Source organism: Pseudopodoces humilis, chromosome 5 (assembly GCF_049639895.1).
Source record: "Pseudopodoces humilis isolate 2021_Gansu_Grassland_sample_001 chromosome 5, ASM4963989v1, whole genome shotgun sequence".
NCBI classification, from domain to species: Eukaryota; Metazoa; Chordata; class Aves; order Passeriformes; family Paridae; genus Pseudopodoces; species Pseudopodoces humilis.
The window spans coordinates 61,227,811-61,251,988 of NC_142204.1; the positions used below are offsets into that span (position 1 = coordinate 61,227,811).

At 37.5% G+C, this 24,178-nt stretch overlaps 1 protein-coding gene across 2 annotated transcripts in view; it reads right to left on the minus strand.

Moving 5' to 3' along the window:
* GSAP (gamma-secretase activating protein) overlaps nucleotides 1-24,178 on the minus strand; it is a 45,320-nt gene that overhangs the window by 17,182 nt on the left and 3,960 nt on the right. For both annotated transcript variants that reach the window (XM_005526017.3, XM_088055567.1), the window contains exons 3-19: nucleotides 21,297-21,353; nucleotides 20,537-20,606; nucleotides 20,078-20,134; nucleotides 19,857-19,945; nucleotides 19,378-19,447; nucleotides 18,325-18,374; nucleotides 16,939-17,043; nucleotides 15,979-16,038; nucleotides 15,258-15,301; nucleotides 13,560-13,645; nucleotides 9,035-9,112; nucleotides 6,846-6,923; nucleotides 6,296-6,388; nucleotides 4,766-4,983; nucleotides 4,400-4,469; nucleotides 3,709-3,791; nucleotides 3,039-3,092 (exon numbers count right to left, since the gene is read on the minus strand). In XM_005526017.3, coding sequence (XP_005526074.2) covers nucleotides 3,039-3,092; nucleotides 3,709-3,791; nucleotides 4,400-4,469; nucleotides 4,766-4,983; nucleotides 6,296-6,388; nucleotides 6,846-6,923; nucleotides 9,035-9,112; nucleotides 13,560-13,645; nucleotides 15,258-15,301; nucleotides 15,979-16,038; nucleotides 16,939-17,043; nucleotides 18,325-18,374; nucleotides 19,378-19,447; nucleotides 19,857-19,945; nucleotides 20,078-20,134; nucleotides 20,537-20,606; nucleotides 21,297-21,353 — 1,362 coding nt within the window. The remainder of the gene's footprint in view (nucleotides 1-3,038; nucleotides 3,093-3,708; nucleotides 3,792-4,399; nucleotides 4,470-4,765; nucleotides 4,984-6,295; nucleotides 6,389-6,845; nucleotides 6,924-9,034; nucleotides 9,113-13,559; nucleotides 13,646-15,257; nucleotides 15,302-15,978; nucleotides 16,039-16,938; nucleotides 17,044-18,324; nucleotides 18,375-19,377; nucleotides 19,448-19,856; nucleotides 19,946-20,077; nucleotides 20,135-20,536; nucleotides 20,607-21,296; nucleotides 21,354-24,178) is intronic.

Sequence of the window (24,178 nt, forward strand, 5' to 3'; positions counted from 1 at the left end):
TAGATATTATGAGCTCTTAATAGATATTATCCCTCAACACAGACACTATAGTAACATTTGAATAAAGAGAGCTTTAAGCACACAATATTCTTGCACTAAAATAACTTATTGCACACAATAAACTTGCACTGACATACTGGATTTTGCTCTCTCTTCTCAACTATCCTACAATAACAATAACCTTAAAATAAAACCTCAAAAGGAAGAAACCACTTCCTACTATAAACTATAATTTGTCAAGAAAAATAAATTTCAAAGACTCAATCCTGCCAGCCACTTTCCTCTTGCTGCCAGTGCCTATTGTCACTTTATTATTGTAGCTGCAGCAGAGAAAATAAATCTTGGGTTTTACTTCATATTAGTTATATTTAGCAGCTGCAAACTAAGATCACATATGGTACCATATGTTCACTCTGTTGGACTTAACTCATGAGATTTCCAACCTACTACTACAGAATGTTGCCTAAATGTTACCAGTATGAAACCAGAGAAATACTAAAAACAGCATAAGGGTATCATCTAGTGACCAATCCATGCAACAGCACTACTACTGCAAAACTGTGTTCAGACTACACTGGACTTGGATATGTGGCAGGGGGAAGCAAGAGAGCAATTTTCTTTCCTATATGAAATCTCTAACAGGAAGTGGTAGACTTGAGTGTTGTCTGCTTTTAATCCCAGAAAGACACATTATATTAGATCTCATTAAAAAGTCAAAAGTTTAAAGGATTTTTTCAATTAAATCTATTATTTCTTGAGGATCATCAGGGCAAGGACTAGATAGAGAAGGCTTCTTCATCTTAGCTGTTTATTTGGGAGACATTTCTAGAGAGTCAAGAATTAACACCTACGTATGACACCTAAAAGACATTGTATTACCAGAAGTCAAAGCAAGGCATTACCAGTTCACAATCATGAAAAGCTCCCATGAAGCCTTTCTTAAGTAGTGGGTTTTTAACTGAAGATAGAGAGCTCTCTGCTACACCCCTTGGAAAACATGTGGGGTGACAATTGCCTTCAGGAGGTCCACATCTCTCTGGACTGTAGTGCTGTGTCTCCCCAGCAGTGCTGGCATTCAGAGAGAGTTGTAAAACTTCACTCTGCACCCCAGGGGTTCAGCACAGCACAGGGAGAAACTCTCTCCTGGTGCTCTGACTATATATTTTCACTCTTCCCCTGGACCTCCTCCTATTTCCTTTATTTCTCTTTTTCCTCCTGCCTTCTCCCTTTCTGATTGAACTTATTTGCAGCCCTGCAAGTTTGGTTTGTGCTTAAAAAGGGGGGAAAAATTAGACTTATTAATTGCAAACCTTATGTAGAGCTTTTGGACAACTGGACTAACTGTTCCCCCTTTCTCAGTTCATCTTGATGAACAGGAATGTAGTAATAAAAACACCTGATACCCAAAGAGCACAATTTTTTAATATGAATATCCCTCCCAAAAGCTCTCCACAACTCATGAGATTGAGAACTCCAAAAAGGTTCTCAAAGTAACAATTAACAGTTCTCTGAAATGCCATAAAATCTCTGCAACAGAAATACTACTTGTAGAACCAGATCTGTCACCAGGGTCGGATGGCAACAATATGCACCAACAGAAACACCAACTGACCACTTAAGCTGTGGGGGGTTTGTGACACTGGTGTGGTACAAAACAGCCAGAGCATTAAACCTTACCCTGTGCATTAGCATCTTTGTCCTCATGCAAAAGTCAGAGCAATTTGCTGTCAAAAGTAGCAGGAAATATTTGTCTTTAGCTCAACTCTGACCTTTTCAATCTGTTTAGGCTTCAGACAGAAATAGGAAATGAGTTCCACAATCAGGAAGTATAGCTGCTGAAGGCATGCACCCCAGGAGCTTGAGATTCAATCCCACTAACTTGGCCTCCGTGAATTACAGGGACTATCTGCACACAAATTTTCTCAAGATCTGATTTTCCCAGGTGTCCCAGTTCTCAGGGCAGCCTTTCCAAGCAAAGCATGCAAGGCCCAATTCTTGACAGTAACCCCATGAATCTGTGCAGAGGGCAATTTCACTGATTTTTAAAAGGTTTTGTGAACAGTGATGCTTTATGACTAATTATAAGCACATCTTTAAAGAGCTACATGGAACAACATCGTCACGTGTCCAGATTCTAATCCTATGTGTTGCTGGTGTGTCTAAACTCCTCATTCTTTCCGTTAGCTCTCCACAACAAACTGCTTATTAAAATTCTGTTTCAGATTTTGTAGGGGAGTGCTTAGGAAAATTTCAAGAATTTCTCTAAACTGGAGCTGAGAGAGTGGAATGGGAAGTTGGGAAGAATCACTCATGTTGTTTTCAACGGAAAGTACAATTTCCTACCCAAACAGCCTGTACTCTCCTCATACATCCACTGCCCTTTCCAGGCTGTGCAGGAATTTGCCTAGATTTAGTAGTCAAAGCTCTGACCTAAGTGCAATCACAGGATGCTCTGGACAAAACAAAGTGAGAGGGTCACAAACCATCCACACCAATGGCAGCATAATGAAGTAGCCCTCAAAGTAGGCATGTGTAGACATATATAAAAATATATAAATAACATATATATTATATATTTATATATTATAAATATATAATAGAATAGATAATAGATAAATAAATAGATAATAAAATAAATATATAATAGAATATAGAATAATCTGTTATTATATATAAATATGTAATAATAGATATTAAATAAAACCCTACTTGTCTGTTATAACACCTCTGCCTTCAGCTACCAAAGTCATAAAGCAAAGTGGTATCAATCTGATTAACTAGAACTAATTCATGGATAATCCTCCCTGCTGAATAGAGGTGTCTTCAGCAAGGGAAAAAAAACCAACCATTTTTGAGTCTGATTAACTGATATTTTAGTAAATGCATAAATCATTTCCAACAGGGCAATTTTCTGTTCACATCTATTTTTGGATAGGGCTGTGGGGACACTGCTGCATTAATATTTAGTACATCCAAACCACCAAAAAAAAGCAGCTACTAATCTGCAAATACAAATGTGGCTTTATACTGGAACTTACCTCCAACACAGGTAGAGAAATAATGTCTGTGGCACATATTACTCCAGGGACAACCTATAAATACAGACAAATTATTTATTGTCTTATAATTTAGCATAGAACATGGGGCATCTAAATGAATCTCCATCACCCATTTCCTCTGTGAAACTATCTAGGTAGCCAAAACTGTACCCTTATTTGTAAAAAAACAACATACTAGAACAAGGTCACAGCAGAGAAATTAAGACACTATTTGCTCTAACTGTAAAGTCTTGCTTGAAATTATTTTACTTCTGCAATCTTACTTGTAAATCTTAACTCTACTGAATCTGTTCTGGAAATAACTGCATGATTTTTCTGGTTAAATGTATTCTTTACTCTTCATAAACCTCATATTATAAGGAATAAATTAATACTTCATTATGAAAACTGAGATATTTAACCATCCATTTAATTATAATAACTGTTCTTGGTTTTGCAAATGCTTTTATTTGTTGACAAAAAATTTGACTCATGGAAAACACCAAAAAGGGTAAGACTCTGAAAACTAAAACAGGCATAAAGCACAGGCATAAAGGTATCAGTTTGGAGCATATCTATGGAAAGGTAGGACACACAAGCTATAGGCTGTACTAAGGGATAAAAAAACAGACCCTCTAGTTATTAATTAAAGTACCAGCTGTTATCTTACCCCAATCCAGTCATGCAGTGATGTGTAGGGCAGGAGTTTATCCAGGTTCTGAATTTCTGGACACATTCTGCAGTACAGGGAGGCTGAATGTAATGAAAAAAGATTTACAAGGGCAAGATTGTACAAACTATCAGTTAACAAGAGTAGGCTTCACTGTTTCATCTGACACTTTTTTAGGGACAATTCCTGCTGCTGTCTCTGAAACAGCTTCCTCCATAGTGGAACTGGTCCCATTCTGTGCACAAAAGGAGGAAGAGAAGTCCAGATGGCTGCAGGGCTGGGTCAGCTGTTTGGCTACAGCTCAGCACTGCAGGGGTCCTTTGTACAAAGACTCTGCACTGGCTAGATTGAGAAACCAGCTATTAGAAGAGTATCATGATAAGCCAAATCCTTTTGAAAAAAATGGTTTGGGCTAGAGCTAGAGGATAATAGAGCTGAGGAACCAATCTCCAGAGACCTAAAATGATAAATCCACTTTTTCCATTAGACAGAAGAATGCATTTGAAAAGCTTTACTACCAATCTGATTTTGAGATGTCTATGTATCTTCTAAACTACTGATACTGTCTCTTAATGCCACAAAATGCAGGTTAGTTAACACAAATCATAACCAAAAAGTTCAGAAATAAGAGTCAGTTTGTACTGCCTCTCCTTCAGTGTCAACTGGAGTATGCAGGAAAAGAAATACCTACCAATGATAAATTCTTGAATGGGGTCAAAAGAATGACACGTTGACAAGTTCTCAGAAATCCATCGAATAATCTGTCAGAATGAGAACAGGGAGCTTGTCACACCTCTCTGTTTAAGCAAGTGTTTTAGTAAGAGAGCACAGAAAATTTGGTTTTGGTAGTAACGTTTTGCAAGGAGTAGTGATTGATACAAATGTTTTCAGGACAGCCTAGACCCATAAAGGGGTTTAGGGCAGCCCAGCTGAGGAGCCTCTTGGCACTGCCAGGTGAATAGGGACCTCTCATTGGCTGATACCATTCATGCCCTGCTCCTGCTTTGTATAAGGCATCAGTCACCAGAAAAAAATTTAGAGGAGGTTCTTTTCCCACCTGCATTTCCAAGTCTTCTGTGTGTTGGAAGTAGAGCAGGGCACAATGCAGAGCTGCCAGTCTCTCACAGTCTCGTTTGCTCTTCTGTAGGAACTGCAGCAAGGCACTGTCACTGATGCTCACATTGTACAGACTTCCTGCATCACAGGCCAGGGCTGTTGACACCCATGGGGACCGGATGGAACAGTTTTGTAGTGTGTCAATTCTTGCATCCTCACCTGAAGAACATTGGTTTGAGAACAAAAAGGAGTAAGAACATAAAATCTGTCTGCTACCAGTATTTTTCTTATAAGACTTAAGATTCTTATAAGTCTTAAGACTCCTAGGCCTCCAGCAGTAAGAAAGAGTCTGCCTCTTGCACTACCTGCCCTGGTGTTATGCTGAAGAGGGGTAGGAATGGTGGTGGCTCCATAAAGAAAGCAGGAAAGGAGCACAGTCTATACTCAGTTCTCTCCCTCCCTATTGCTAACAAAGAGAAGGTATAGAGATTTGAGGCTCACAATGCTGTTCCAAGGCAAATAAGAGTATATGTGATGGAACACAGCAGAGCACAAGGACAGTAGCACAAGTTCAACACTAGAATTAGTTCAACATTAGAATTACCTATTAGGTTGTGCAGGTCAGAATTGCTCACATGCAGAGTCATGATATAAACTTCTGTTGGTGGATCTCTTGCCATCAATCCCAATGGCCAGAACAAGAAGGTTCTGCTCTATCATTATTCACTGAAGCATCAGACCAAAACCATTTTATTTATGCTAGTGTTCACCACCATGGTACCATACAGGTACTGTATTTCAGACTCTTTGCATCAGAGAAATCAGGCCAGCCATCCAGCAGTGATGCTTTCCACTCATTTTTAGCAGGACAGTATTTCAGTACGGTACAAAAAAGGTATTAACTTCCTGTGATGGTGCCCCTGCACCAGTTTCCACAATTTATGTCTCCTTCACCCAATCAGAACAACAGATTTCTGTTTTCAAACAAAGGTACCCCACTTCCAAAAATAAACCACTTCCCACAAGATGTGTTTGTTGGAAATGAAGTAATACACATTTCAGATGAGACTAAATTAAATTGCATCAGCCTGATCAGGTGAAGGAAACACAGATTTCCTTTCCCCACACCCTCCAAACACACACATTTAGAGCAACTCAATTGGAGGAAGGAAATGTAAAATCAAATTTACATCTCATGTGAAATTTGAAAACAGTGGAGTACCAAGAACCCTGGGCAAAATTGGGGGAAGGGAAACTGTGAAACCAAAGAAGAAAATTTCAAATTCAGTGAAAGGTCTTCTTCCATTTCATAACAAGCAAGAAGTATGAAATATATAAAGTATGAAATGCTAGTTCAATTTCTCTTTCTAAAATGGAAAGTAGCAAAAATTTAATTCTTATTTTTTCAGTATCCTTCCTTTGTCAGAACACTGTGCAACAAGGAAACATTGAGAAATACAACTTTCATGTAAAGAGGTATGAACAAGTTTCCACAACAACAATGAAAGTACTTAAAGCAGTTTTACTATACCTGTCAGAAATAAACTATAGCACAGCAGGTCAGGATGTTGAACGTTCAGGAGGTGCAGGAACTGGCCAGGCAAATAAGCAGCCACGTAATAGTCTATTTAAAGAAACAACAGTGGTCAATTTAGCACTTGATCACTTATTTGCTTTAAGAGGCTCTTTCAAATGATTCTCAACTTGGCCCACTTCTCTGTGAGGAATTGATTATATCTAGGAAATATAAAAGGAGTTAATTAAAAGCTACTGTTGTATTAACACAGGAAACACTAGCAGTACATTTGGGTTTCCAGGAGAGGATTCAAGAAACTTGAAATACTCAAGAACTCAGCCATTCAGAGCCAATTTCAGAGGAATCTGCTTACTAATAGTGAGGCATTGCAATATCAAAAGCCAAATACAAAAGGCAAGCAGAGGAAAAGCAGCAAAATAACACCGCTACCTAAAGTCAAGAAAAAATCCTTTCCTTCCACAGAAGAGTTAGCAATTTCTCTAACTGTGCAGCCCTACTACACAGAGAATGGCAATCACACAGGAAAGTAACACAAGTAACCTACCAAGATTCATAAAAGCCACTTCCTTCAATTCATGAGATTCTGTTCTTTCTAGAGAAACTGTAAAAGTTTTGTTGTAACCTGGGGGGAAAAAACATAAAACTTTAAAAACCTCAAACAATAAACATAATTTGTTACAATCCACCTATGAATTTATAGCTAGAAACTTCAGCAGTGCCCAAAGACCCAAATAGGGATATTTTGAGTCTGTTTTATGGAGTTGTCTGCACAGACTGATTTAATCCATCCTAAACAGAGCTCCTGCACACTTAGTAGACTGACACCTACACAGTGCAGATCTTTAGTGTGTGAAAACTAGTCATGCACTGCACAGCCTACATTTGTGTTTAAAGAACTCCATCCCAGAGCAAGCTAGCAAGCAAAATACCTTTTCCCCAGAAAAACCCAAATACAAATCCTTTATATAGCTGTGTTTCACATTTTGGTAATCTTTCAACTGCTTTAAAGAATTTCCACTTTGTTTATCTGCATGTGCTATTGCTCTAATTTAGTTCAGCTCAGTTTATACAAAGGCCAGTTTCGTATCTGCTCTGTTTGCATGGGCTTTGCATCAGCACAGCTGTTGTTTTAATCTAGATTTGTACCACACTTCTGGCAGCCAGTAAGAATGACACAATGCCCTCAAATTTCCGCTGTCTCTGAGAAAAGCTGAAGATTATAGTAACTAATGGTGTTATGATCAGGATGCTACTTAATAATTCATGGAAATTCATTATAAGATCCACAGTTTACAGGACCACCAAGAGAAAAAGTCACCAACAGCAAAACTAAAGAGGCAAATGTGTCAAAAGATACAGATTTTCATACAAAATACTGACTGAAGTTAGCTTGCAATGTGTCAGTATACTCACCATCACCACTTTGTCACTTGCCAGCATGAGCACATGCAAGCTAAAACCAGCATTGCAGAATTCAACTGCGACATCGTGACTTCATTTATGCTACAGTGACTGTTTCTTTTAACAGGAGTGGGAAGCTTCCAGCCAAGATTACAGAGACTGCAGAACAAACTGAACTCCGTAAATGTCTCCAAAATATGGCTTATGGACTTCAAAATGTGAGTTATGGACCCACTGCTTCTGTGGGCCACTGAAGGACCATTATTAAAATTCTCTTGTACAACTGATGAATCTTACATGAACCCACAAACAGCTCTGCACCAAACAACTCCATTCTACAGAGGTAATTTCAGACTTAGCTAGTCAATGCCATCATATTTATCCTCAATTTCTTCCTAGTACAGATCAGGATGTACAAGGGCCATGGCTGGTTCCAAGCAATCCAGCAACTCTTTGGCTACACATCAGATGTGTGTGGGGAAATCAGCCCTTCACAGCAGTGCAATGCACAGCATGTCACACCCAGAAAGGACTTTTTCCAATTTGTTAATGTCTTCAAGAACAAAAAAAGGTAGTTCACTCAATCCCACAATATTCCAGCAGCAAAACAACATATATGTGCAGCTCTGACATATGAGAAGCATCCTGACACAAAAAAGCAGTTAAGGTAGAACAGAGACATATTGTGCACTTGAACACAGTTACTCCATACTATGCAGCTCCTCAGTTGAGAAATAATTTCCCTCTTTGTACATATATCAAATAAGAAAACCTTGATACCAAGAACTTTTATTCTGATGGGAATAAAACAATACCCTTTACTATTTTAAAACAAAAACAAAGGTCTTAACTTTAAGAGCTAGAGCACCACTTAGACAGCAACTATTCTTAGAGTCAGTGGGTGTTGCACCTCTTGCTGTGAAAATGACATGTTGAACTGGAATTCTAAACAGACATTCAAGCTAAGAGCTGTTGGCTCTATTTCCCATACAAATGCCTTATGGCATAAGTACAACACACCTGCAAGCTCCCACAGATTTCATTGATGTCTGTGCTCAGCACGCCGGAAAGTCTGGCTAGAAATAAGGGACCAAATTAATAACCATTTACAAGGCCACTGGTTTGAAGCTACTCACTCAGCATCAGGCAGGAAGTCTACAGCAGGAAAATCAACTCTGCAGCTAAAGGCAGCTGCTCTCTTTAAACACCAGCCACAGTAGCTTATTGTCTGCAGACTTTGGTAGTTATTTGTTTTGAAAGGCATTCTGTGACTCTCTCAGCGCACTGACATTCTCCAAAATAAAGTACAGTAAGTTAACAAGTTAGTCTTACCTTTATGTAAAAAATATATGGAGTATATGATCTCATGAGGAATATCAGAGACTAGACTACAACACACACACAAGCCTCCTAAAAAGACAAAATAGGGAAATAAAATTCACTTATCCAGCTGAATATCTAGACATCTTTATATGCACAAAACCAAATCAAGACTGTTTCAAATTAGAAACTAAATATAATCTCTGAAAAAAGGTAAAGATTACAGAAATATATATCATAATTTAATCATCATGTACCTAATGTAACAAAATCATGAAAAAACAGAGGAGGCAATCTGGCACAATGGAAACCTGGGTCCTGTCATGGCCAGTTCTTCCCTTCAGGGAAAGTACATTTTAGCCCTTCCCAGGAGAAATCATACAGCCAAAAAACTGATCAAGCCTTTCTCTCCACAGACTGTGTCAATCCAGATATTTTGTATTCAGCAGCCATCAGATATGCTCAACAACATAGTAAAACACCATTTATTTGCTTTTCAAGTAATCTCATATTGTCAGCAGCAGGAATACACTACCGGAGCTTTCTCACACTAGAAGTGATAGTTAATTCTCCCCTTTCCAGCCCAAAGAATTCCTAATACCCTTTTTAGAAGAAAAGTCAGTCCCTGGGACAAGTTTATTTCAGCCAGGATACTGCACACAGGAAGGTTTCCCACTCCCAGAATAATTCTACATCAGACTGGTTCTGTTTTGACCCCACTGGATAGTAACCCTGCTTTCATCTCATATAAAAACTTTAATCCCCTCACTCTGATGCTTTCGCATTCATGTTAGAAACAGCTTCCAAACCACATTATCCCAATACAATTGGGAAAGCTTGTCCACAAATATGACCATTCACCATTTACCTTTACTGAAAGTTTACAATTTAAAAGATGAAAAGAACATGATACTAATACAGGTATTGCTCTGTAAAAAATAAAGGCTTGTGTACACAAGTTATACAGAAAATGGTACAGAATGGAAAAGGCACAAGTACAAAAAAGGCACAGCTACCCAGTTACTTTGTTTGATTAAATGCCTTGGTATTTCACACCACAAGGCTGTACCGTAGCTGTGATATAGATATGGCTGACATACTTCACATTTCTGCCTTCTGGGGAAGGTAACTGCTTTCTTAAGATGCGATTTTTCTTTCTGCTTATTCTTAGCAGACTGAATATGGTTTGATGCAGTTTTGCTTGGATATTTGAGTCATTCAGATAACAGATAGGGCATTTTGCCAGAGCACTTGGGTTCTTTCAGAACATGCATAATTTTTAAAGTAGCAGCATCAGGACTCATGAGGAAGACTGGAAAAGTTCCAGCAACCCACTGGATTGCTGTTTTATTATCAACAGCTCCCTTCCAGCACTGCAAATTTCGTACTTGTATGCTGGAGTCTTCTGTGCACACTGCTCTGTAAATTGCACAACATGCAAACCAGCGTGTTCAGACTGAAGTGTCAGTGGGCAATGTGCAAGCTGACCACAGAAACAGCAGCTATGGGAGACCATAAATAGGATGTGCATATTTCAACTCAACAATATTGGTCCATGTGTCAACAAACTGAGCTACAAACAACCGGAAATAACAAAAAGTGCTTTGTTAATACAGACAGAAACATAGCAGCCTCAGACCAGCAGGTGTCTAAGCAATGCTACATCTGACATAGTCCTGGCAATCCCAGTAGAACAGCCAGAGACTGAGAATACACCACAGACTCCTTTCCTACTCTTAGCAGAGCCCTCTACAAATTAGAACTGGGTTGTGCTGCTGCAGGGAAAGCTTTTTAGCCTATTTCACCTGTATATAGAGCCAGGTCTCCCAACTACCCATTTCAAAATCATTTGCGAACAGTAAAAGCTGTAGCTGAATGCCTCGAGGTAAGAAGACTCATGTGAGGATATATTGGATGGACACTTATCTTTCCAGAAATAAAAAAGAAAAAAGATCTTTACCACAAAGGTTTAAAAAAAAAAAATTAAAAAAAAAAAAAAAAGAAAGAAAAAAGAAAGAAGAATTTAAAAATTAAGTTCTACTCCGTTTCAGGAAACAGCAGTTACAAATCTGGCACTTGACAAAGTTACCCCACTGAGACTGTAAGAGTCACCTATAAAATGCAGACAATTAAGTTTTTTCCCTAGGAAACTTTAGGTACAAATTCCTCATTTCTGTTCAAGCAAAAACCTCAAGACATGAGGCTGTAACAGCATCTCAACACAGCATCCAAATGTCACAACTCAAATACAACATTGCACCAGGGCATTTTGTCTACTTTTACTGACTTAGGAGGGACTTGCCTCACTTAACTTCAGCCATCCCAATATCTCTCATTTAGACCCCTATTCAGCAAACAAAGAAATATGGATTGAATCATCCTCTGGAGATGCCTATTTCTCTCTAGAAACAGTCCAGATGCCTAAATTTCAGGCAGATAGTTAAGTGACGGTAATCCAGTGTCTATGATAGCTTACTGCCTGCATTTATTTTAATATTGAGCAAATTTAATTGAAAAATATTTCTGAAGCACTAAGAGAAAACATAACAGTGCAGTGTTCATCCAGTAACCACTGAATTCTGGACATGCAAAGTTAATTCTGAGACTGAAACTGCTTGGTCTCAGCTATTCAAGAATTACATGGGGTTTTTATCTGGAGAGATTTCATCTGAAATGTGCTGAGTGTAAGAAACAGAACTACTTTTCTGCTACAGAAGTTTGAGAAAGGAGAAGTGATTTCATTCAGAGTTCACACTGGCAGGAGCCAATAACAGTTTTATTAAATGGGAAATTGCATGGAATATTCCAGTTTGAAGTTTTGCCAATTATGCTTAGCCAGGGATGTCCAAATGATACAAGCAGGGATACTGACATTAATATCAGAGGTGTGCTAGCAGTCCCACAGCAGGCACAGTCTGCACCACAAAGAACTTGCAGTCCAGTTTTGCAAATCACCACTGAGGCATAACCTCTAGTGTGATTACCCACAGTGTTCTTCAACAACTAGATACGGTTTTAGCACCAAAACAACTTGCTCCAAACTGTTGGTTACCTGAAATGGGTTGTGCAAGTCCTCAGTTTTAAACAACACTCAAGAAAAAGCCATATCCAGCAAGCTCATTTAGTAAGTTCAATTGTCAAATTATCTGTTTTACAGTAGTGCAATGAAAAGCACCTGTGAAAGGTTCCACACAGACTTTAAATATTGAGTCACCAGGCAGAAAAAATAATTTCATTTCACAGTAACTAAACAACAGTCTTGTTGGAGGATGACTGAATTTCATCCTAAACTCAAGGAGGTGCTTCAATCCAAATAAACCCCAGAGGAGTACAGGTTTAAAAAGGAAACATATATACAAATCAATAATATTTTCCATTATTGGACTGGCTGCTTATATAAGAAATTGTCTTGCTAAAAGAGAAAAAGCCTAATCTATGTTTGAAAGATGGAAACTTGACTTTCTTTTGCTTCTAATTCCTTCCCTGTAATCTTTATAAGCATGCAGCTTGCCTTAGTAAGAAAAAATCCATGTAAGGAAGCTGTATTTCACTCGATTTGCACTAATGGTCATTTCAGTACAAGTGCAGACAGCTCAGCAGTTCACTGGTGCACACAGCAGGCCTCAGGGAGTGGTAAAGCCTCTCTTGCAACACTTCCCTGTACAACTCTGCTTAGTATTCAGAGGTTAAACAGACACCATCTCTGTCTGCTTGTATGGTCTAATTCAGAAGCTGAAAACAGCTGTGATGAAGATACCTCCTGAGACCAGTTTTTAATCCAAAAAAGCTCATGGCACACATTAGGATGGAGGGAGACTCCAAAAAAGGTTTAAGAAACATTTTAGGTTTAAGGAATCATATATATACTAAACCCTTGAGCAGCACATACCATGTTTAGTATCACATACTTGGACCTTCTAAACACCACAGACTAACAGCAATATGAAGCTCTTAAAGACTGCATTGCACATGCTCTGTGTACACATGTCCACTCTTTAACACAAACTCATACTAGATCAGAAACCCGGACAAAACTGTCCTTGAATTTACTTTCTAACATAATTTTGGTCAGCTTTAACATTAGATTGCTTTAAAGTAACACACACCCACGCTTTGGTACCTCCTGGGTTCTGAAACTGACAGGAAAATGCTAAGGTGTTCTTAGACTGAGAGATTTCACTAGAGGAGAGCATGGTACCAGTTCCTTGAAGTTGGGCTATCAAAAAATTTCAGGGTGACTGTTTTGTTGTTGTTGTTGGTATATAAAACCCAGGGTACTTCAGCTCAACTTCACTGCAGCTTTCGGAAGATAAAAAAATTACTAAAACAAATAAAGCACAGTTGCCTTCTCCCTCTCTTCACACTTACCTGCCAAGTAAGCTCTAAAGGAATACAAATATCACACTCATATTATAAATGTTTGTATTTTTGTGTGTTTTTCAATATTTTATGAAGAAATTTGGTAATCAATTAGGATTACACTGCATGATAATTACTAGTGGAAGTAATTTTGACCATACTTGTATTTATTCATTACCTGCTTTACTTGTGAAGACCTGAAGGTTCAAAGATTTAGATGCAACATCTTGATCTTGACAGTAATCGTATCCAAAATTCACAAGTCTATGAGCAAATAAAGATCATTAAGTAAATCACTTCATCCACAGAGACTTATCACAACAAAAAGATCACCAGAACAGTCACTGTGTAACCAAAATATACTAATTAAATTATAATCAATTGCTCTATAATAAAAGTTAAATTTGGCTTTAACCTATTTGCTCAACACTGTCAGAAACAAGAATCCCAAGACTGCTTATCCAACTGTTATCCAACAATTTTGAACACACCTGACAACTTCATATTCACTTACTGCATTGTCCAACCATTCCTATACTTTGAAGTGAAAGCAAGCGCTCATGCTATACTAGAAATCCAAATACTTGTGACACCTAATAACTCAAAGGTTTTGCAGACTAGCTCTGTAGCCCATGTCTATAAAGCTGCATTTTAATCTGCAACAGGGACATTACATTTAGTGCAAATACTTGAAAAGACAAGCACAAAATCACACTCACATCAAACTTGTTGTACCATGATATTTTCAGTCTCATGCTGCCTGTGCTTTAATGTTTTTGCATATCTTTAAATCTACAATGCCTATTTTCACCCTGCAAAACATGCAGCAGAAGTTTGTAGTCAGTCTGTTTTGTGGGATTTTTTTTTGTTGCTGGGTGGTTTTTCTGTTTGGTTGTATTTTTTTCCAGAAAGTGTTTTGACCCTGTAGGGATTTTCCCCTTGGTCTGCTGCAGTAATTTTGAAAAAAAAATAAAATAAAGTAAAATACAGTATTGAAGTTTTTACATTGAAGCTCTTAGCTGTATTCTTTCATCACCAATTGTAAGAGGATACAGTACCCTTTTATGGGGCAACCTGCACATGCAAGAGTACCATGCTGAGCTTTATGCACAACACTGAGACATTCCAAGAGCCACAGCTTGGTCAGGGTGGAATTCAACTAACCTTCAGCTACTGATACGTGGCCTAATAGCTCTGGCCTCCCTTTTTATTCACAAAAATAAATGGGCCCTTTTGGAATGTAGAGATAGATGAGGATTATGAGAGTTAAACCCTCCTGACTATATTTTTCCCCTCAGTTAAAAGGGAGCCCTCAGGAGATAAGCTCAGATGCAGACATGTGCATGGCAGACAAAGAACCAGACAAATCTTTGTCTTTGAGAGCAGACTGCTGGAAAGAGCATGTTGGAGGAGAACAGAGCACAGGCAGTGTCTTCACAGGCTATAAAAAGGTGCTACTGGTTTGCTTAACTGCCCAATAAAACTTTCAACAGCAATTAAAAATGCAGAGCTTCCCTTGATAGAAATTTTGACATCACCATTACAACATGCCCAGGGTTAAAGCAAATTAATTTGAATAGGTTCAGCATACTCAGAAGGTTTAACCTATAGCTAGAGCTCTTCAGACAAATAATTTTTTTAAATGGCACTAAGAAGCAGTCAAGAATTAAATTACATTTTATAGTTGACCCTGATGAGAATAAGAACTGGAGGTCTGGACACAATTCTCATGTTATTCTCATGTTCCAGTACCATGTAGGCAACTGCAAACAAAGATACTGTGGGGTTTGAACAAATTTCACTTGGGTTTGTAAAATGTTACCATGTATATAAAAAGGAAAGCAAGCCAAAACATTAAAAAAAACAAACAACTTACTTTAATTGTGTGTCATTTACAGCAATATCCAGGTGTGATTCCAGCTGTTAAACGAAAAAGAAAACAAACCTGTTCTTTACAGTGGCCAATATACTATGTTTAGCATTTCAGACCAGTAAAATGTGTCATAGTCACATTTCAACAGGTTAAACATTTTAACAAGTTTATTTATCTTCCTCTAACCCTTACAGTCACTTCAAAAAACCCCATAAAACAGATTATTTTTTAGAAACAGAAAATAAATTGCTGCAGTGCAGCAATTTTCAGCCACTGGGACAAAGGTCTAATAACAATTACATGTTGTAATTTTTATGTTCTATTTTTTGTACTTTGTCTGCAGCAAACATTCCTGTCTCGTTTAAACTGACACAAAATCCGTACATGGTTTCTTTGTCTAGTGCACTTGATAAGCCTGCTTTTTCAATAACTGAGTATAAGATCAATATAATGTCATGAGTGCCACTTACTGCCTTCTAGGTCAAAAAATGTGTAATTCCACTAAAGTTACCTTGATGTGGCAAAATCTGAATCTGACTGAATATATTCTTGACAAGAAAATAATGCAAAAAAACCCCAAAAAAACTAATGGAAAAACAAATGCCAGTCTTCCTCTGAAAAAGTTTCAACAATGAAAAAGACAAACAGATCTCTGTACCAGCACCTGGAAAACATAATTACATCCCACTAAAAATCACTATATAATAAAATACCAATAACTTACAATTGAGTTAAAATTTTCATCGGGATAAAACTGGACACACCTTAAAGTACTCTTTGATTCCTGGAATTAAAAAGGATGTGTTTCGTAAGTAAGAAAGCATATTATATAGACTGAGAAGTGATTGGATACTCAGCACCATTCTTCATATTCAATCTGCTTTGTTAATAGACATGCAGGAGTTAGGGGACAGAAGAATTTTAAAACCACATATAACCCCTCACAATAGCACTATGACATGCTTCCTTCCTGTCCCAGATCATTATCTGCCAATCATATATAATTGCGTGGGCTCTCACTTAAGCACAGCAATACACAGTCTCACACATTTTAGAATTTTTAGAAAGTTAAAAAATGTTTTCCATATCTACCTATATGGCAAAAAATAATTGTATCTTACTTTGGTCAGTTCAAAAAGGGTATCTCCGAATCAAAAACAAATACATTTCTCCATCACAGTTCACTTCCTGTTATTTCCTAACATTCACTCTTTTAGTGGCTAAGAAGAGTAAAGAAAAATCCTTTTTTATTTACAGAGAATGTATCAAGTGCAAATAGTCCCTCAGACAAAATAAGAAATCCAAACTGTTTCTTGCCAAGAACCTGTCCTCATTTGGTCACTCAGTAAGTTTGCACACAGAATACTTTCTAGATGTGAATTCTCTAGAAGAGAGGCATTATACTCACAACAGTTTTGGATAGATTTAGATATTTTTGAGTAAATTACCTGTCTAAAGCAAAGCCCACCTTTTTTATAGAAAGCATTAAAACCACCACTCTTCTTGCAATGTACTCAGCACAACAGCAACTAAGGTAAGTTTGGCTTTTGCTTTAGGTTTTTGAGGCAAGAACAAAAAAGACCATCCTAATGAAAACAAACCCCTACTTGCTACCCCACACACTAAAACCTTCACTGTCACTAGACAGGCAGGAACAAAACTGCAAGAATGACTTTCAGCTCACCTTTGGAACAATGTAGAAGAGTCTTTGCTCCATCATATCCCACTGTGCCCAAACGAGGTCATCTACAACTTTGGCTCTTGGAAGCTGACCTGACTTTTGAATCACCTACAGGGAAAGAATAAAAACATTAGAACCCATCAAATAAGGTTTTGCAACAATTATGCACAGTCTGTGCTTTAAAAAGAAAAGCAGTGAGAGAAGAGTCACAAATAGTAAGGAGCTTGGAAGGAACAGGCTCCCTGTTGGCAGCATGAGGCCCACCTTTGGTGTGTGCAAGGTGCTCAGTTTAAAGAGATCAGAAGCACAGTTTTCATCTTTTCTTTCAGTCTTACTTGCTTGCAAGAAATTCACCACTTAAACTGCTCAGTGTGAACAAAGAATAGCAGAGGCACCCTTCCCCAGAGAGGAGGGAATATACCACAGTCAGTTCAGAATCAGCTACATTAACTACTGAAGGGAGATGTGTCAGCTCCAAAAGAGATTTCTATGCAAAGTCTCAGCCATGTGAGAGAGAGAGCTGGGGTAGGGAAAAGGCTAGAACTGTAGAAAATGGTTGGTATTGTGTACATGCACAGTTGAATGATGTGGGGAGATTTCATGTCAAACAAAACAAATCTGTTTGTCAGAAGGACATCAGATCAATCAGTTTTCTGATTATACTTAAGTCTTTACTCCACTATTGTAGTCCAGCATATAAAATCCTTCTGCTTGAACCCATGATAAATTGAGAAAACCATGAAAGATTGCAAGGGGACAAAAATCAGGTCCTTACCTTTTCCTTCAAAGCCCACATTCACCTCCATAACACAAAACATTAGTTTTCATGACAAAATTATTTACTATATTAGACAAATGTTCATTAATAAGTCTTTCAAGCAAAACATCCACAATTTGTTGACGACAAATTCATGTTAAAAACAGAAGAAGAGATGAGGGAAAACAGAGATTGGACATTCACTGTACTCAGACTGTATCTAAGTTTTACATCTTTTGTTCATTTGTTTTTTTAAGTGAATCCTCTACTGGATTCACACAGACTCACAATAGACAAGATTAGGAAGGCAATGTGAAAACATTTGAAATGGCTGCAAATATTTCAAATGGTTTTAAAATGAATAAACACTATGTTTACTCCCAGCTTCTAACACACAGAAGCATTCAGCAATATATAACAAATTCAGTGAAATAAATAATTGTCCTCATAAATTAAAAGGTGTAAAGTTTTTCAATCAGCTTTGTGGTTACCTGCATAGATTGCCATACTAATCAATGTTTTCTTTAATAAACTTAGTGTTGCCCAACTATAAAGCTAAATAAACTTTCAAAACTTTCAACTAAATTAATTGAAGTAAAAGAACCTCAAGCCCAAAAATTTTTCAGTCTTACCACTTTGTGTTCTTCTTCTGCAACAACATGAATGTCAAAGTGTTCAATATCTTTAAAATATATAAAAAAAAAAAATAAATTACAAACAAATTTTTTTAAATGCTTTTATACAGCTCATGAAACAAGCTCACCTCTTAGAATTCTGTAAAAACACTAGGGCCAGGAAAGTTCAACTCAGAGAAGAGGAAATCTGTGACACATGAGCACAGGTGCTTACACAGAGACCTGGAGTCTCTCCCTTTCCTGAGCTGCCCACATCAGCACAGCACAGCACAGGCTTCAATAGCAATGACTGGAATGTGCCCAACCAAGCCAAGGAGCACCCATGGAAAGAAAGAGTTTACAGAGCTGCATGCCCATGTCCAAGACTATCCCTGACCTGTTTCACTTCCCAACACAAATACCCCTCACAGTCCTTTCCCACACAAAACTCCTGAAAGTTATCCACGGCTGGCCTGCATGAGAAGGGCAACATTCACCCAGCAGATGTTGTGTTTCTGATTTAGCTCTGTCCACTTAAGTCCACCTACCCAAGGTTGGTGTCTAGCTCAGGGAAGAAGGGCCTCTCCAAGGGGATGGAAAAGAGATCTCACTTTATAATTAGAAGGAAAAACCCAGTCTTTTCCAAGTGTCCATCTTTATCCACTCCCTGCCATGACACTAAGCTGAACATGCAATGTTAGCTGAATCCAAGGAACTATTGCTCTAGTCTTGTCCTACTTCCCATGTTAAAGACATCTTTCAGTCAACTGATTTGCTCTGAATTTATGTAGGCAGCCATAAGGAGTTTATTTTAGCTTTTTTAGAAATAAAGATAACTGATGAATGCAAGAGCTAAGCAAGAAATCGTAGACAAAGATGGCTATTCTGTTAACATTGAAAAAAATCTGGTAAATTATACAGTTTTTGAAAGACCTTTGGAATACCTAGAATAACTCACACCTTTCCTTTTCCTTTTTTTTTTTTAACCAATAGAAGTCTACCAAAAATACAATCTATAAAAATCATCTTGAAGTAAAAGAATGACATTGTACTTTGAAAATATTAACTCACATTTATCTTCTGAAACTAGCAAGAGACGACTTTCTCTAGAAGTATTTCTGCCTTCAACTGGATAAAGAAACTATACAGAAAATTTCACAAAAGTAAGTAAAAAACCAAAGTAGTTCAGAACACTCATCTAAAATGTTTTGGGGTGTTTTTAGCTGGATATTTAAATATTTTTAAATTAAATCAGACACACTAATTATAATTAATAAAAATATCTATTATGACAAACTAATAGTCACCAGTCACTATAATTGTGAACTTTGGAAGACTGAAGAGAAATAAAAAAGCAGCCTTCATTGTTGGAGAAATATTCTATACCAAACATTTTATGAAGTTTTATTTTTTATTTCTCCAAAGAAACAGGGGGACATTATCTCTGTAACAGTTGCAAGATAAGATGAGATATTTCTGCACTAAGCCATGTTTTCTCTCTAGCACAGCAGATTTAAAAGGCTTATCTTTAGATTAGTTGAATACTTTACCTGTACTCGAACACAGCTATCCACAGCCTTTAGGACTCTCACATTATTAATGGGATGAATTTCAATTAGCAAGGTTAAGTACTTGGATACTGCAAAAAGAACACGTTTTAGATAACATTCTTTTATGTAAACAAGTTTGTTTTCTAAACAGAAGTTACGTGAGAAAGAAAGCAAAAAGGTACAATATTTAAAACAGTATTAAAAAAATCCACTTGCAGTACCTGACTGTAAGAGCTGACTTGCTTTTTCTTCTTCTGTATATTGACAGAAGCTGACTGCTGTGGGGGGAGAAAACACCAACACAACCACAGTGAGTGTGCATACTTGACATTAATCTTAATAAACATCCTTGAAGAATGAGCATCACAATTCTTTTACCAAAAACACATGTTAAAGGAACATCAGAAGCTCTTCTAGATGTAGCAGGTATACAAAAATGCAGGAGGAGAAAGAGAACAAGGGGGCAGTGTGTCTTAGATGTTTTAATAAAACAGCAATATTGTCACAGCTGTGTCTTTATGTTGTTACCTACATTATCTGATGATGGATGTACTGAAATTCATAAACTGCTGTGGGCAACACATAGGTCAAAATAGAGGTAAGTAATTCTAAACCCAAATGTATCATCCTACTAAACTAAATCTTTACCAAGAAAATTTAATGATAAAACACATATTTACCCAATAAGGTCCTTTCATTGTTGATTGAACAGCTTATTATGTGCAAATTCTTCTCAAACATATAGAGGTGCTACAGAGAAATACAGTAATGTTAATAACTATGCTTTTTCAAATCCCACAAAGGATACTATTTAATTACTTCTCCTTAGAAAAATACTGCTGTCCCACAGTTTTTATCTTTTCATGCCCAAAAGAACCACATTTCAAGCTTCAATTATAACAGTTCTCCTTTTTCTCATGTTTGTTTTTCACTGGTTCTTTTGAGCTCTATGTTGCCACTAGAGCAGCATAGCAGACTTTTATGTAAATACAAAATTTCACTCATTTCATACTATTACGGGGACACCTTCAAAAACCTGGTATCATTATTTTAGTTACTGAATTGCAGTATGTTCCATTTTAGAATAAAATAATCCCTTAAAATGGTATCACTGAACAGACCAAGAATGCACATATAAAGAAAACTCCAAACATTTACTTCTTGGCATACATGTGCAAGGTGAAGAGAAGTGGAAAGAACTTGTTGTTTAGAAATGAAGATTGCAGACATGATGCTTTACTACTCTCATGTCTTTCAGATGTTCTGCAATGTGGTGTGCTTTAATACTACTGACAATCATTCCAATACTTTCTCCAGTATCTTTTCTGTTTCCAACAAGGATACACTCCTTAAAGACATAACATACTGTGTGGCAAAGCATCAAAATCTGAAACACTACAGCACTGTCATCACCAGAGAGAAACCTGGTATTGGTCTCACCTCATTTTGTTTAGTTTGAAGATCATACAATCCAATGTGAGTGCTTCTCTGATTTCCCTATGGATGGAAACAAATTAGCTCTAGCAATATAAATATACAGAAAGTTAAACACTGGTTTGTTTTTTTCCTACCTCCCTGTTCTCCCTGCCCCTTGGCACCCATCCTCACACACTTTCCTGTCCTATATATAACCAGGCAGTTAGTTATCTAATTCCAAGAAAGCAAATTCTAATTCCAAGAGAACAAAGATTTATTTTTTCCTTTTAGAACTAACACATGGGGTAAAGCTGAAATGTGGCAAATCCACAGCCCACAAGCCATTGCATAAACCAAATGCCTCTCTCCCACTTTGCTTCTAAACTGGTTTTAGTTGCCGGCAACAAGGCCAGGAAAAGAGATGTCTCTACAAGAATCAATAGGGATGCTCTGGCCCCTGGAGATTTAAGGCTGGTATTCCAAACCTCACCAACTTGGTGGGTCATTACTCCAAAAGGGAGCACAGAAACATCAAACATCACCAAAAATCAGCTCCCAGTGATCTGGCTGTAGCCTGGAAAAAGGATTTCAAGAAGTGATTGTTTGAAGGCTAAGTATTTTAGAAGCTCACCCTTAGCCTTCTGCCTTTGAAGAGTAACATAATACATATCCTTTCTATTATCTTATCATATTAATTATCTTATTGATAATTAATAAACAATGATTTTGTTGGGGCACTTACAAATGTTTTGAACTACAAATCAAAACTTTACAACTTCTTAATTTTCACCATACTTAAATTTTCCAAATGTATTAAAAAAAGAAAATTCTGCTTTGCAGCACATACTGGATAGCAAATCAAGCTGATGTGTATTAATGTTCTCTGGGTATAGGCACTAAATTGCTAAACTACTGAAATTAAATCCAGCCACACAGGCTTCCACTTCCACAGTGAGCTTCATTGTTTTTAACAACTGCTTAGGGGGAGAGGGGAGAGATCTGTGGTTATTTACAAATTTATGGCATTTTGCCTTGTGAAGTTGAAACAAAAGCCTGAGTATTCGCTTCCTAAGGGGTCTATTTCTGAGTGTCTCATTATTGTTGTGGCAATGACAAAAGTCTTTGACTTCTGATTTAAACTAGGAAAACAAAATGTCTTTATATTAAGACACAGGCTCCAGGCCTCCTAATTTAAGATTAAGCAAGTGCTTTCACAAATAACTATATTTTTTCAAGTGTGTCTGAAATGTTAACACCATCTTACTTAGATACGGAAAAATACACTTTACAAGACTGGTAACAGAACTACATCAATGCCCATAAACTAGGACAATTGTTTTCATGTGCACTCTGAAGATTCTTTCATTACCTTACAAATAAAATTCACTTCTGTTAAAAATATCTTCCTTTACACTAATTATTAATGTCACAAAATATAGACACTGTCAAAACTACAGTACAATATAATATTCTAAAATAAGCTTTAAAATAAAATTCAGTGTCCACCTTCCCCTGGTTTCACACAGCATACACTTGACTGTCTCTCACTTAGAAGACAAAGGCTGTTTTCTATTTGTGTTTATTGGGAAACAAGCTAGGCCAGCTCAGTCTAGTTTACATCCTCCACACCATCCACCTTCTCCCAAAGAACAAGCTACAAGTGGTCAATTCCCTAAGCTCCACCAACTGTTCTGACTAGATCCCTATAGACTGCAGAGGGAGCTTAGACAGGCATGCAGGCAGACACCTACATTTAGATGTGTGAACCCTGAGCTACAACTCATCCCTTGTGCCAACTGCAAGAGCCTGAAGAACATACAAGGCAGTTAGACTGTCAGAAGCCCAAAAAAGCTTAGTGTGAGATTCCACAGGTGCTAGAAAGCAGCAACACCACACTCACAGAGTACCAGATCTCCTGCTGAGCTACATGGTTACTTGCATTAAGTCTTCTAGAGTCTGAAGCAATGAAAAAAAACCCAAAATTTGACACACTCTTTAGAGTTGTTTTTATGGTTACTATTGTCTTGTACAGACTCCCCTCCCTAAGCTTGCACTAAAGGAAACATCCACCCACAGTGAAACCATATTAAAGTTAAAGCCTTGATGAAGGCCTCACCTCTTCCCTTAACCCTAGGGGAGCTGGAGAGTTTTAGCATTGTTGAGCCAGAGGGGAAAGCACCCTCACTCTACTGGAGCTCATCTCATATGTGTACTCCTCAAGAAGCAAGATCCTGGAGGATACAGCTGGATCTACAGACTCCTCTGAGCTGCACAGTCAAGAAGCACAGCTTGTCTCATCAAACAAACAATAAGAAGACGACAAAGTTTCACATTGTAAAACCATTAGAAAACCCACTTGGAAGTAAAACTAAAAACATACACCATGGAGAGCAGAATCCTATGTTAAGAAGCCAGCTCTAGATATTTCAAGACATCAAATAAACAGGGGTTACTTCAGACTACTTGCAATAAAGTGTTATGGATGAATCTTAAAGAAAGGTATATGCAGAAACAGTGTTAGATAAATGGCCTCTTAAGACAATTTAGTATAAAATATTTAACTAAAGCACTGCACATGAATTTAATAGCTAGGCTTCACTGAAAAACTGAGGGTAAAATTATGCGCTGCTTATGAAGTGTTTTAAAGAAATTGCATTTCAGCATGGGGAGATTCTGGGCCAGCAAAAAATCAAGGACAAAAACCCTATGGAATTAATCAGGTGAGTACTTTACTCTTCATTTCATCATTCTTAACCTTTGTCTGAAGTGGAGATGGGTATTTTCCCACTGCCCAAACTCCCCAGATTGTAATCAGTCATGTTTCCATGTCCTAACACATACTGCAAAAAAAGCCTAAACTACAAGAACTCAATTAGATTCACATACAATATTATTCTCAATTTTGT